Here is a 15605-nt window from a genome sequence, read left to right as displayed (position 1 = left end):
ATAGAAAGACATTATATGGACACCTAAAAATCTATATAGAAAAAATTAGCCGGGCATAGTGGCGCATGCCTGTAGTCCCAGCTACTCGGGAGGCTGAGGCAGTAGGATCGCTTGAGCCCAGGAGTTTGAGGTTGCTGTGAGCTAAGCTGATGCCACGGCACTCACTCTAGCCTGGGCAACAAAGTGAGACTCTGTCTCAACAAAAAAAAAAAAAAAAAAAAAAAAAAGATTACATGGCATCTTAAATTTGATATACTGATCATCACTGCTTATATTTTATGTTGGAGTTATAAAGACTGCACTGGATTTTTTAAAAACTGAATTGGGTCATCGTTTAAGAGGTCAATCCTTACTTTGCAAGGATAGCCTTGCAGTTTGCTTAGAGTTACATCAAGAAAGGCATCTTAGGCAATCATTGGCTTTCTCAAGATATCCACAATAACTTATTAAGACATTTGAAAATAAACTTACACATTAGATATATAAAATATTTAGTCTCTGCAAAAATTTAAAAGTCATACCATCTATAAGTAACTCATTGCATTTTTCTTTTCTTTCCAGTATGAAAACAAAGTTGCAGTACGTGACAGAGTGGCATTTGCTTGTAAATTCCTTAGTGATACTCAGGTGAAAACTGATTTAATTCCATATTTGACGTGATTAATATTTAGTGTCAATTATTTCAAGAAACTAATTTTATGTATAATTATTGTGCATGAGATTGATATATCAATTCTTCCAAAAAGTATGGTATTAATAGTAATTTATTAGATCAAGATATTGTAAACACGTCTAGCATAACTAAATTTACTTGTTTAGAATACTGACTTAATATTTTAGTTTATAAAGATATTAAACTCACCTCTTAGTGATACTGTAAAAAGAGTTCCTCGTTTTCAATATATTGAACAGTTGCTAAATGCCTATGCCATGTATATAGTAAGGAAGAAATGCATAGAAATAAATAAGTAATACAATGTACTAAGTACTGTAATAATGATAAAGTGCTAGGGGAATGTAGAAGAATCTTGGCTAGGGTTTGCATTGAGGTAAAGTCAGGGAAGACCTTAGTGAGATGGTTTTTTTTAATCTTGAAGTTCCCTTCCAACTCAGATTCTGAGATTGTATCACATACTGCTATGATAGGAAGAACTTTGCAGAATAATGAGGACAGTTCTCTTTAAAATAGTAAACTATCTCTAATTCTTTTATGGAATAATTATCAAAACATAATAAATGTCTTTTTAAAATATTTTTAATGACTATGGATACTGCACTGAAATTTATAATAGATGCAGACTTAGTACATATCTAGATTTTAGCAAAAGCTTTTGTTTTAAAATGTTTTCCATTAGGAATGAAGTTGTTCCAAATGTAGTAGTTTTGAAGTACAAAATACATAGTGAAACAGGCTGCTTTAGAAAAATCACTTTGAAATTTTCAGTTAAATAGATACATCGAAAAATTGACCAATGAAATGAAAGAGGCTGGAAATTTGGAAGGAATTTTGCTTACAGGCCTCACTAAAGATGGAGTGGACTTAATGGAGAGCTATGTTGATAGAACTGGAGATGTCCAAACAGCAAGTTACTGCATGTTACAGGTCAGTGCAGTTTGACAGCAGCTTTAAAAAAAAAAAAAAAATGCATTCCATATTTTCTTCCCTCAATTGAAAGTAAGTATGCACCTTTGCTTGCTTAGGATCTTTAAAAAGCATTTAGCTTTAACCTAGTCAGTTGATCTACAGAGGACTTGTGCTTTCTCTTACTGTCCCTAAGTCTCCTCATTGGGTTATTCAGTTTTTCCGTTCACTCTGGGAAATGCCAGTCTTGACACTGCATCTGAATTTATGTAAAGCTCAAATGGAACAGAAGAAACCTCCTTCAGTTTCTCCAATGTTGACAGAACTGCACCTTCCATAAAAGAGATTCCCTTTCCCTGATCTGAACTACAGTCTCAGTTGAAGCGTTGAAGGCAGATGATACCACAGCTCTCCTAAATCTCATTTTCCTTTATTATTATCAATGGAAGTGATTTGGGGTAACCAAGTCATTTATGTTTTCTCAGTTTTTACTATCTAGTGGTTAAAAACAGATTCCGGGTAGAGGTTATCTTCTACTTTGCTCTTGCTGGAAATTTGGTAAAAATTTACAGTATTTTCCTGAGAGATTTCTTGTAGCCCTACAGCTTATCTTATCCTTACATGGTGTCAGTACCTTCCGTTTCCTGCTCTTATCCTTTTACATAATATGATAGTGTGCTGTGTACTGGGTAAACATAGTAAAATGCCCCCCTACCCCAGTTTACCTTCTTAGGAACACATACAGATAGTAGCCCACCAACCACAAAGTAAACTTACCTAAGGTATTAAGCCACTGCCCGTGGAAGAAAAGGTATACTTTTATAACATTTTTTCTTACTGAAATAAGATTATATCTTTTAAATTAAACTGTAGCTGTATGGATACGGAAGGCAAACGGATTAATAACCTTATCAAGATTTATAAAATATATTTTAAATGCAGACAATATATAATCAGATCTTACATTTTTTAAATTCATTCTGATAATCATTGCCTTTAATTGGGATTTTTTACATTTACATTTATATGGTCAAGGTTAAGTCTGCCATCTTGCTATTTGTTTTCCAATTTGTCCTTTTTCCTTTTGTTCCTCTGTTCCTCTCCTGCCTTATTTTGGGTTAATTAAATAATTCCATGAAAATATTTCCATTTTCATTTTATTGCCTCTTTGCTTTTTAGCTATACCCCTTTCATTATTTTTTTTTTTAAGTGTTGCTCTAGGTCTAACAATATGCATCTTTAATTCACCAAAGTCAATATTTTATCTCCTTACGCTTCACATTTCACACCTGACAAATCATGCTTCCTACTTTACCCCTTCCTTTTCTTACCTCACACCTGACACTTTCCAAGTTTCGTTTCACACTTAATACTTCATGCTTCACAATTGTTACAACAGTGTAATTTCATTTATATACCCACTCCTTTGTCCTCTTGTCATATATATTTTACTTCTACAAACATAAATTCCAACTTAACAGTGTTATGATTTGTCTTTTGTAATTTGTGTTTTATGTAAATCATGAGAAGAAAGAAAACATAGACTCTTGTATTTATTCACTATTTACCATTCCTGGCATTCTTTATTTCTTTCTATTGATGTGAATTTCACCCTTATTTTTTCTTTCAGCACCTTAAAGAGGTGGTTTCATTGTCATCTGGCCTCTAGTCTCTCATGAGAAGTCAGCTATCTATTCCTTGTTTCCCTTTATGTGATGTTTCATTTTTCTTTGGGCTTCTCTCAAGATTTTACTTTGATTTTCTAGCAGTATGACCCACATGTGCCTAGTTGTAGTTCTTTTTGTCCTGCTTGTGGTTCATTGAGCTTCTGGGATTATAAGTCAGTGTTTTTCATCAGATTTGGGAAGTTTGGGGGCATTATTTCTTTAAATATTTTTTGTTTAATTCCCCAATCTCGTTCTCTTTTTCTTCTTGGACTCTTTTTACATGTATATTAAACCACTTGATATTGTCCATAATTACTTGGGGCTCTGTTCATTTTCCTTCCATCTTTTTTTCTCTGTTCTTCAAATTGGATAATTTCTGCTTATTTGTTCATTGACTCTTCTATCACATTCTATCTGCTGTTTAAGTTTCCAGGGAACTCTTAATTTCAGCTGTTGTGTCTTTCAGTTGTAGTATCTCAACTTTGTTATAGTTTACAATTCTCAGTTCAGATTCCTTTTCTATTCACTAATTTAAACAATATTTTCCTCTAATTCTTTGAATACATTTCTTTGCACACATTTCGTAGAGCTGCTTTGAAGATTATCTGCTAACTGTAACATCAAAGCTGTTTTAGCTCTAGTTTCTATTGCCCTCTTTTTCCTTTACTTTCAACCACATTTACCTGTTTGTTTATATGTCTAGTGATTCTTTTTTTATTGACTGTTGGGCTTTGTATACACTACGTTATAGAGATCTGGCTTCTTTTATCTTTTTCTGAAGTGTTGATTATTATTTATGGAAGTTCAGTTACTTGTTGATCACTTTTAGTCTTCCATTTTGTTACTGTGAACATGTGGAAAGCCCAAGCTATTAATATTACCATGCCCTTCTAATTTGGTCAGACTCAGTCTCTGAAGTGTCTTCCCTACAGATCATGCTGGGGCTTGATTTTAGACTTTACTAGGGCAGATCTAGAGAAGACTTATATATGAATTGACCAAATTCTTTCTTAGTTTATCCCCTTGCAGCCATGGAGCAAGAAAGAATGGGATATGAAGACATCTTATTTTTCTGTGAATTTTCTTTTTAAACAAGAGATTATATACTACTTTAATACTTAGTTTTGCCTCTTTGATCATAATTAGGACTAGAGTAGACCTCTACTTTTTAAGAAATGAAATTGTAAACTAAGAGTTTTTCGCATGTTCTTTTAGCTGAGTTTAACTCTGGTAATTGAAATTAACACCTAATTTAATAGATGAAAAATATACTCCTTCTGGTTTTGACTGAATGTCTGAAGATAGGTTGTCTATATTAGCTGTTACAAGTTTCTGTTCTTTTTCCATAAGTAAGATGTTTACTAAGTTCTCTCTAACATTTTGCTTTTCTATCTGGCCCTTAAGTAGGACTGAGAAAATGGGGCTTCAAATTCATGCCCAAGGTGTCATTGGAAGTAGAGACTTTCTCTACTTTCTCCATCATGTAAAGTTAAGGAAGGTATCCTAGACAGGACTGAAAGCCTTCTATAATAACCCAGAGCAAGCACAGATGAAATATGGAATGTCACAGCTGCTGGGGAAAATACAGCTTTAGGAAAATTCTTAAGAAATTGAGGTTCTTAATGAGAAGAACTCTAAAGTAAATTTAAGTAAAACAAATGGTTGCTTTTCATTGTGGCCTAGGGACAAAAGAACTAAGAAAATTTTGGGTTTTGTTTTGGTTTTTCTTTTATTATTATATTAAGGCAGTAAATATACATTTTAATTGAAGACAAGAGAGAACAGACAGGTTTAACTTACAGGTAAGTAGGTATATATTAATAAAAGCAGCATCTCGGTTCACAGTGCATTACTAGGTACAAAGGACCAGGCTAATTATTAGTTTAAATGTGATTGAGCAGTTTTGGTGTGCATTTGGATTAGATAGTAAACAGAGTTTGTGGACCCAGAGGTTTTAATTGTTGGGACAAAGAGTATTCATATCACTATTGCCTGCATTCAATCATGAAGATGAATTGTTTGCTCCTGGTTCCTTAAATGTAATTAAAAGATAGAGAATTGTACTTCCCTCGCCAGGTATAATACATAAAGTACATATTTATGTCATTAGTGGAAGCCAGCTTAAGCTAGATTAATAGAGCTTCCATCGGTTTTATCTGTATCTTCATTAGGAGCCAGTTTTTGGCAAGAAGGGGACTGTTTCTTCTGTGTGACTCATACCCATGTGACCCAGAATCCCCTGGCTTAGCCAGAAAATTTTGAACAATTGAAATAATTCATGTTTTCTTTTTAGGGTTCACCTTTAGATGTTCTTAAAGATGAAAGGGTTCAGTACTGGATTGAGAATTATAGAAATTTATTAGATGCTTGGAGGTTTTGGCACAAACGAGCTGAATTTGATATTCACAGGAGTAAGTTGGATCCGAGTTCCAAGCCTTTAGCACAGGTAAGTGCATTGTTTTGGAGAGAATCAGATTAAAACATTTTAAAATTCAATTTAATAATTTTTAGTTCATTCTTTTACTTATGTTGAGTTTCCACTGATGTCTTTATCGATTCTGGACTGTACTTTTTCATTGATTTTCTTGTTTGGTTCTGCTGCTTCCTAACGGTCATCTCAGCTTGAGCTATAGTCTGAGATAGAACAAACTATAATAAGTCCAAAGGGTCTTAGGCAGCCCTAAATCAATCCTAGAGCTGTCTGAAGTTTTCCAGTATATTCCCAGCCCTTTCAGAATCTAAACTGTTAACATAATTTTATAAATTCCATTTGTGTATTAAGTTTTTCAGTACTATTTATGTGCAATAAAGCAGGATTTGGTTTTTTCTTAATTTAACAGTATATACATATATCATGTCTAAATACAAATGGAAACTTTTTTAGCATTAAACAGTGAGATCAATTATCACATGGACATATGACATGAAATCACTGTATCTTAATTCACATATAAATATTAGGTTATCCTCAATATGAGCACTGGATGGTGCTATTTTCTTATTTTAGGAAGTCAAGAAATTAGTGCTTACTTTAGAACCAGAGTATTGGTAAAATAGCATTACATGGTAGTATATGTTACTAATCTATATAATAAGTAATTAAGAACCTAGGAGTTTACCGTAAAAGCAAAATGGACTGCTTCTATTACTATTATTCTAAAATTTTAACTATTTACCATTACAGGATCCTTAACTCCTTTTTATCTTAGTAACAGTGTTTTCTTTACAAGAACATTTTGTTCAAAAGATTTTATTGGTAAACTTTGGTTTAGAAGTCATATTGGTATATTTTGTAATGGCCCAGTGTGAATCTAAAGTCCTTGTTATTTTTTAAAATGTTGGGGTATAAAGTTTCTGAGTTTGTCTACCAATTTCAATGTTATTGGAAAGAATATAAGTAAACAAAAATAACAAAAAGGAAGTACCCAAATAATGTAAATGCTAAGTAGAGATTTGAAATGAGAGCTAGTCAAGCTTAGAGATAAATTATTTTACAGTATAAAATGAAGTTTAAAAAATTATTTTAAAATAATTTGTTAGGATCAAATTTTATTTGTCACTCCATTATGGTTCGATTACATTTTTTCCTCCTTTCATTTGTTTTTTATAGGTGTTTGTGAGTTGCAATTTCTGTGGCAAGTCAATCTCCTATAGCTGTTCAGCTGTGCCTCATCAGGGCAGAGGTTTTAGTCAGTATGGTGTGAGTGGCTCGCCAACAAAATCTAAAGTCACAAGTTGTCCTGGCTGTCGAAAACCCCTTCCTCGATGTGCGCTTTGCCTCATTAATATGGGAACACCTGTTTCTAGCTGTCCTGGTATGACATGATTCTACAAAACACTTTTCTGAGCTGTTTATACATAACTGAGTTAGTTAATGTTGCAAATACAATATGTACTAACTTGAGTTTTATGTTATTTCTAAGAAAGGGCAGTTTAATGGCTTGAAGGATTTTATGTTCCTGTAATTTCTAACATCTATATATTAAAAGTAATTCTGTATCCATGATACTTCAGATAATTTCACAAATGCTGACAAACTTAAAGTTTATGAGAAAAGCTTAAACATGAAGTACTCTTAAATGCATACTGTTTTCTTATCACTGTTTCTGCTAAAAGGAGTTCTTTGAACTTTGGTATTTAAAAGTCAGTGTGCCCACATCTGTAATATTAATAGATATCTTGTATTCTTAAGGAGCATCTGGTAGTCTCAAAGCACTTTGACATTTCCTTTTATTTCATCTTCAAAACCTGCCTGTGAAATAGAGGCCGTATTAATTTAGAAGCCCTTGATTTCTAGATTTTGATGCTGCTTCTGCTTTGTTCGTCAGTTATCTAGTAAACATAATAGGTTTTTTTAATGGTTAGAAATATTAAGATTATTTTTTACTGTTTATAGTAAACATATGGAAAATTTTTTTGAGAATAGTAGATAATTGAATATAATGTACCTGGTGGTTGGGAATATTCCAGCTATTTACATAACTTAAAAATGATAGTATGGCAAAATTTTGATTAAAAACATTTTGGGTATTTAGCACACTGGTGTGATGAATAAAGAACTGGACAGAGTGTTAGAATGTATGTTTTAGTTCTAGCTCTGTGTCATTCACACTGTGACATTGAGAGTTACTTTAGCCCTTTTTAATATATGTGTTGGACTGGAGATCCGTTGTACCTCTGACATTTTATAATTCTGTTTTGCAGCTTATTCATGTAAGTGGTCTGCTTTATTGTTACATTAACGTTTGTGAGAGACTTGCTGGTATCTATAATTATTAGCCGAGTAATTATTTTTCAATCTGGATGCTTTTGTTTTTAACAAATGAAGGCAATATGTAATGTTTTTCAATGTACATTTTAGCTTTGATTTAAATTTTAGTCAAGGATTTTTATTTTATACATTGCATACCAGTCAGTTTTTTATAATGATCCTAGTCCTAATAAATAGAAAATAACAATTTGGAATATCTGCTACAATGAGAGAACAAAGAGGTAAAACATAGTAAATAAGTCATATATCTGTGTAAACTGAGATACATAGAAATAATTAAATGTAAGACATCTTTTGGATCATAAGTCTCAGGAAGCTATAAGGCTTATTTGCCTTCTAATGACACCTCAGTGCTCTTCTTTTTTGCTAGATACCAGCTTTTCAACCTTTTCTATAGGTAAGAAAAAATAATTTTCTAGTATTTGAAGAAAATTAAAACATATCAAACTCTCTGTTGTGATGACTAATATAGTGACTATTCAAAACTCAAGTTTATCAAATCTTAACATTTTTCATGTTTTAGAAATTTTTTTATATTTATTTCAGAAATAATTTCTTCATGTATATATTTGAGCATTCATTTAATACATTAAGATAAGGCTCATGCTGAGATGAATCAATCAAAGAACCTCATGAAACTTATGTGCAATAAGCAAAGATAATTAGCATAAAAAAAGGGATATTTTTAAAAAATACTGGTCTGTAATTCCTTATCTGTCATTCAAAAATCTAAAAAGATTTGAAAAGCCAATGTTTTTTAAAAATGAATTTACAGTAATCTCATTTGACAGCAAAACCTGTTCAGAATTGGCATGAAAGGCTATTAAAATCTTACTTATTATTTATTATTTCTTTTTTATTTGTGAATATTCATGTTTCACTGAAGAAATACTAATGAGTTTGGTGATAGGGTGCTACCTCAGATTTCCATAGAGGTGTTATTTATTCCTTATTATTTTTCTAAAATCCCAAAACATTCTAGATTCTAAAACATATCTAGACCCTCCAGGATGAATAAGGGATATTATATAAGGAAAGTGTTAGGAATTTTGAAAGAGGGAAACATTACTTCTACCTTAAGGTTATCTGGAAAGCTCCAGGCAGAAGGTACCATTTAAACTGGTTCTTTAAAGTTTGGTAGACTTACCTATGTAAGGATTTCAGGGAAGCCTTTCTAGGTTGTTGACCGAGAATAAAGAACATGGACTAGGGTAAAGAGATACGGTAAGTACAGGGAGTGTACAGGAAGTACGAAGTGCATCAGTGTGACAAGGACCTAGAAAGTGGATTGGTAGGAGCAGTATGGAATAATTAGGGAAAGCCTGAGTATGATCTTTAAAGGCATTGCTAAGCTAACTAGAGAATAATAAACATATTCTTTTTTGGTATGCAAAATCCGAAGCATCCTAGTTCCAAAATAAAACAGGACCTAATAGAAATCAAATGCTGGCTCATGGTAGTTTAAACGCTCAGGTACCTAAACTCGTGGGTGCTTTTCCTGCAGTTGCGTCCTGGCACTCTGGGAGGCCGAGGCAGAGGATCACTCAAGGTCAGGGGTTCGAGACCAGCCTGAGCAAGAGCGAGACCCTGTCTCTACTAAAAATAGAAAGAAACTAGCTGGACAACTAAAAATATATAGAAAAAAATAGCCAGGCTTGGTGGTGTGTGCCTGTAGTCCCAGCTACTCGGGAGGCTAAGGCAGAAGGATTGCTTGAGCCCAGGAGTCTGAGGTTGCTGTGAACTAGGCTGATGCCACGGCACTCTAACCCCGGGCAACAGAGCGAGACTCTGTCTCCAAAAAAAAAAGAGATTGCATCCATCCATCATGCTTCATGATTCAAATTACCAGGATTTCTATAACCTTATTTAACTGAAAGTTGCATATTTTTATACTCAATTGTGCTTTGAAGATTAGAACTCTATTAAAACAGTTCTAATTAACATCATTATAAACATTGCAAATTATAAATATTACTTATTCAACAAATGTCTATTTAGTACCTATCTTTCTAAGTGCTTAGAAATGTTACAGTGAACAAAACAGACAAAAATTCCTGCCCTTACAGAGCTTAACTTCTCGACAGTGGCATATATTTTAAAAGGTTATATACTGGTTCTTTCTTCTCATACTATTAGTACGTAAATGAAACTCTCGTTTCCCTCAATTATTCTGTAGTACTTAGCTTCATAATTTCACTATAAAGTCATTTGATCTTAGGAAGCCTTTTTAGTTGGGAATAAGGTATACCTTAATATTTCCAGCTTCATCAGAAAAATATAGCGATTAGCCTGCTCTAGATTCAATCTGTTTTCTGTGTATGTTATTATAGAAGTTACAGAAACAGTGAAAATCACCAATGAGAGCTTTACATAGAAGTATAAAATGGTGCCTTTTAAGATCTATCTTTTTCTCTTCCTCCTTTCCTTTTTTCTCTCATTATTGTTGGTGAAGCTTTTAGATTGATTTAGTGTATTAGGTTGGTGCAAAAGTAACTATGGTTTCAGACAGTTAATTTTAAATCATTTATGGTATCTTCATAAGATCTATCTTTTTCTCTTCCTCCTTTCCTTTTTTCTCTCATTGTTGGTGAAGCTTTTAGATTGATTTAGTGTATTAGGTTGGTGCAAAAGTAACTACGGTTTCAGACAGTCAATTTTAAATCATTTATAACTCGGCTCAAACACATCTTTATTAATCAAAATAGGAACCATTACAATCGACACCTTTTTGCTAACGAGAAATAAGTTTGTTTATTACTGTAACATAAAAATCAGTGCTTCACGATTCTACAAACTCTTGGAAAGCATTTTCTGCATCCTGCTGGTTGTGAAAGCATTTTCCCTACAAAAAGTTTTCGAGATGCGTGGAGATGCTTAAAGAAGTGGTAGTCGTTTGATGGGAGGTCAGATGAACATGGTGGATGAGGCAAAACTTTGTAGCCCAATTCGTTCAATCTTTGAAATATTGGTTGTGTGACGTGCATGGGGCATTGTCATGGAGAATTGGGTCCTTTCTGTTGACCAATGCCAGCTGCAGGCATTGCAGTTTTCAGTGCCTCTCATCAATTTGCTGACCATACTTCCCAGATGTAATGGTTTCTGTGGGATTCAGAAAGCTATAGTGGATCAGACCGGCAGAAGACCACCAAACAGTGACCATGACCTTTTTTTTGGGGTCCAAGTTTGGCTTTGGGAAGTGCTTTGGAGCTGCTTCTCAGTCGAACCACTGAGGTGATTGATCATCATAATAAAATCCACTTTTCATCACACATCACAGTCTCACAATCCAATTGAGAAATAGTTTGTTGTTGTTGCATACAAGATGAGAAGACAACACTTCAAAAGGATGATCTTTTTGATTTTCGGTCAACTCATGAAGCACCCACTTTTTGAGCTTTTTCAGCTTTCCAGTTTGCTTCAAATGCCGAACCCACCGTAGAATGGTCCACCTTGAGTTCCTTGGCAATTTCTCAACTTCTCGTGTAGTTGTAAGACAATCAGCTTCCATGATTGCTTTCAGTTGGTCGTTGTCAACTTCCGATGGCTGGCCACTGAGCTCCTCATCTTCAAGGCTCTCATCTCCTTTGCAAAACTTCTTGAACCGCCACTGCACTGTATGTTCATTAGCACTTCCTGGGCCAAACGCGTTGTTGATGTTGCAAGTTGTCTTTGCTGCTTTACAATCCATTTTGAACTCAAATAAGAAAATCACTCAAATTTGCTTTTTGTCTAACATCATTTCCATAGTCTAAAATAAATATAAAATAAACAGCAAGTAATAAGTCATTAGCAAAAAAACATAAAATGAGAAATGTACATTAAAATGATGTATAACATAATCACATTTATTTAAGAATGTACTCCAATATCAAATGGCAAATGTCAACAATGCTAAAACTGCAATTACTTTTGCACCAACCTAATACATTTTAAATCTTTGAACCACTTACACATCCTTTCACCTCATATCATTAGCAAAAACAGATGGATATTTTTAAAACTATTCCCGACTGAAAGACTATCGCTGTCATCATTAAAGTGTGACCAGCAATGGTCCAAGTGAAATTTTAATATGCAACATTCTTAAAAGGTAGTGATTGCTTAATTAGACTTAATATTTTTACTTACTCATTTTTCTATTCTTATCTCTAATTATATGACATATTAAAATATTTTAATTTGATTTGTTGTTTTAGAACAAAAGAAAATATATTGAGGTAGCCAAAATTAATAGAATGAGCATTTTTTTGAACACTAGAAGTTACATAAAGATTTGAGAAGATGTACATGTATAAATATGCCTGTGTATTAGCACATTTTTCTGTAAATTTTTGTAAACTATAACATATTTAAGAGTATATATGTCGTTTATTGTGATAAATCAAACATCAATGAAGCCTTTACTTGCTTAAGACTTTTTCTATACCAGTACCTTAGGTCATTCCTCCTTGCTTAGTCACACCTCCTTCCTCCTCTCCAGAGGTACCCACCATCCTGAATTGTATGTTAATCAGTCTCTTGTTTTTTTGTATAATTTTATCACACATTTAGTTTTGCCTGTACTTTAAATTCTATATAAATGAGTCATGTGGAATGTGTTCTTTGGCTTGCCTTTTTGTTCAACACTGGATTTTTGGGATGTTTAATTTCAGTTACGCTGATGAATGTACTTGTAATTTATTTGTTTTTCACTACTATTTAATGTTCCATTCATGACTATAACACAGTTTTTGCACTCTTCTGTTGCATACTTTGATTGTTTCCATATTTTTACTGTTATGAATATTGCTGCTATGAACATTCTTGTATATGTCTCTTTTTGACATGTGCAAAACATTCTCTAGTGTGTTTACCTAAAAGTAGAATTGCTAAATCAGGACTATGATATTGTAAGATTGTTTACTCATATTTAGGATTTTTGGGTCTGTTCAGGAGGGAAATTGGTCTGTAGTCTTCCTTTCTCGTTTTATCTTTGTCTGATTTTATTAGCAAAGTTATACCAGTCTCCTGAAATGCATTGGGAAATTTCTCTTCTTTTTCTGTTGTTTGAAAGAATTTGTATAGATGAGATTACTTATCCCTTCAAAGTTAGGGAAAACTCACCTGTAAACTGGGCTTGGTATTTTCCTTGTGGAAAGATTTTAAACTACTGATTTAGTTTCTTTAAAGTTTTAATTCCACATTGCTTGTTAGTGGATTTTGAAAATTGATACTTTCCATTTTTATTGGCTATTAAAAATGTAGGGGAACTCTTGTAATTTAGTATTTGTTCCATCTATTAGTAAATTAAATCCCAGCATCAAAAATGCAATTTCAATATGACATATTATTTATATTTTGAACATAGTTTTAGGAATACCTTTTAAGTAACTTTAAATAAAATATTGGCTGGGCACAGTGGCTCATACCTGTAATCTTAGCACTTTGAGAGGCCAAGGTGGAGGATTGCTTGAGGCCAGGAGTTTGAGACCAGCCTGAGCAACATAGTGAGACCCTGTCTTAACAAAAAAGTTTTTAAAAATTAGCCCACTATACTGATACATGTCTGTAGTCCTAGCTACTCAGAAGGCTAAGGCAGGAGGATCAGTTGAGCCCAGGAATTTGAGTTTGCAGTGAGCTGTAAGGACACCACTGCATTCTAGCTCGGGTGCCAGAGTGAGACCCTGTCTGAAAAATAAAATAAAATAAAATAAAATATTGTGATATTGTTTATGAAGATTATTTTATTTTTCCTTAGGAGGATCCAAATCAGATGAAAAAGTGGACTTGAGCAAGGACAAAAAATTAGCTCAATTTAACAACTGGTTTACATGGTGTCATAATTGCAGGCACGGTGGGCATGCTGGACATATGCTTAGTTGGTTCAGGTAATCAGCACATTCCTTCTTTAACAGGCTTAGTATTACAGGAGATAAAGCAGGTGGCTTTTAAATAGTTCAGGTTTATCTGTTAACATATAGCCAAAGGATAAATTTTATTTTTGCCATCACTTGAGTTAACAAAGATGGTGTCATCACCTTTTCATCATTAGAAATCCTATGTAATCTTAACTATAAAGTTAATACTTATATAAGAAATAGTTTAGATATTTTATATGAGCTAAATGTTTGATTAGCATCATTTAACTTTATTTAGGAAGAGGATATGTTTATAGTTTTTTAAAACTGAATATCATGTAATTGAATTATAAATGAAATGATAAGGTACATATCAAACTGCTGTCTCATTTCTCTTCTAAGTAAGCTTGTTATGTAGCTAGCAGGGACTTCATGCACTGGAGACTGTCAAGACCATACTTTTATTTATTCTGAAAAATGCCAGTGGCCCTGTGCTCCTCATTGATATAACATTGATGCCCAATTTGTCTCATTAGCTTTAATTTAAATATTGAGCACATCCGTTTTGTTTTCACAGTTGTGCATGAGGTATCTTGCCATATGTGTAGAAAGTAAAGCTATTCATTTTTCAGTACCTTTTTCCCCAAATTCAGCTTGGCAGTCATTTCTAATTTGATGCTTTTAATGCTTTTTTCCTCTGGGTTTTAATTCTTGTGTTTTCCAGATGCCATTTTGAAAAGTTGCATTATAGATAGATATCAGATATAGATAAAGAGGTGGGCATACTGTGCATGAAAAAAGATATAGATGAATAAATGTATGTATGTATAATTTGGATTTTTAACTGTTTATTTGACCTATTTTTTAGGGACCATGCAGAGTGCCCTGTGTCTGCATGCACATGTAAATGTATGCAGTTGGATACAACAGGGAACCTAGTACCTGCAGAGACTGTCCAGCCATAAAATGTTATCACCTAAAGAGAAACCTTCAAGTGTGGAGCTTTCTAATAGATGTCCTTCATAGATCAAAAACATACCTCAAAACAAGTCACTCATGACTTTCCTGTAATGGGAAAATAAATCATTCTATCAGATCAGCAATTTGATGTTTGAGTGATTTTGATGTGCTTCACAGAGACAAGTGCTGCTGAAATGAACATCAAAGTGTAGGCGTGAGTTCTGTTCAGTAGGTTGAAAAAGTCCATTTTAGAAGAACTTTCTAAGGTTTTGTTGAAATTATCAACATTTTACAAGCAGAATTTGTGGAATAACCAAGAATAGACCTTGAACCTGTATCTTCCAAGCTGAAATTAGATCTTTCAATAAAATCTGTAAACTTTTAAAATAAAAGATCAGTTAAATGATTCAGACAATACTTTAAGCTCATCCATTCTTAGATTCCTTTCAGATAAATTTAAAATTGTGGATTTTAACTTTTAGAATTAGCCCCTACCCCACACTGGAAAATAAATTTTATCAATGTATGTTTGATATACATTTTTTTAAGGAGCCTTTTCCCTCATATACTTTCACTTTAAGGTAAATCTTTTGGCACAGACCATTATTGTCTTCCTAGAAAAGCCAAAATGTAGAATGTATCTTACAACTTTTTCTCTTCAAAAGAGGAAAATAGGTGCCATTTCAGGGAAATATGTTACAAAATTTTCAATTTCTACTTTTTGCTTTCCAATGTCCTGATTTGTCTTCAAAGATTCTCACAGTATTAATCTGTCATTTTATCCTCAT

General features: G+C 33.2%; 1 protein-coding gene across 1 annotated transcript in view; it reads left to right on the top strand.

Moving 5' to 3' along the window:
• The window catches only part of MIOS (meiosis regulator for oocyte development), a 34815-nt gene extending 19653 nt beyond the window's left edge, over nucleotides 1-15162 (top strand). The window contains exons 7-12 of the mRNA XM_069461510.1: nucleotides 562-627; nucleotides 1445-1603; nucleotides 5543-5695; nucleotides 6860-7064; nucleotides 13758-13887; nucleotides 14726-15162. Coding sequence (XP_069317611.1) covers nucleotides 562-627; nucleotides 1445-1603; nucleotides 5543-5695; nucleotides 6860-7064; nucleotides 13758-13887; nucleotides 14726-14822 — 810 coding nt within the window. The 3' untranslated portion in view covers nucleotides 14823-15162. The remainder of the gene's footprint in view (nucleotides 1-561; nucleotides 628-1444; nucleotides 1604-5542; nucleotides 5696-6859; nucleotides 7065-13757; nucleotides 13888-14725) is intronic.
• Nucleotides 15163-15605: the final 443 nt, after the last annotated feature.

The sequence above is a fragment of the Eulemur rufifrons genome, chromosome 29, assembly GCF_041146395.1.
Source record: "Eulemur rufifrons isolate Redbay chromosome 29, OSU_ERuf_1, whole genome shotgun sequence".
Taxonomy (NCBI): domain Eukaryota; kingdom Metazoa; phylum Chordata; class Mammalia; order Primates; family Lemuridae; genus Eulemur; species Eulemur rufifrons.
The sequence above is the reverse complement of the archived record's forward strand: the minus strand, read 5'-3'. Positions and strand labels throughout refer to the sequence as shown.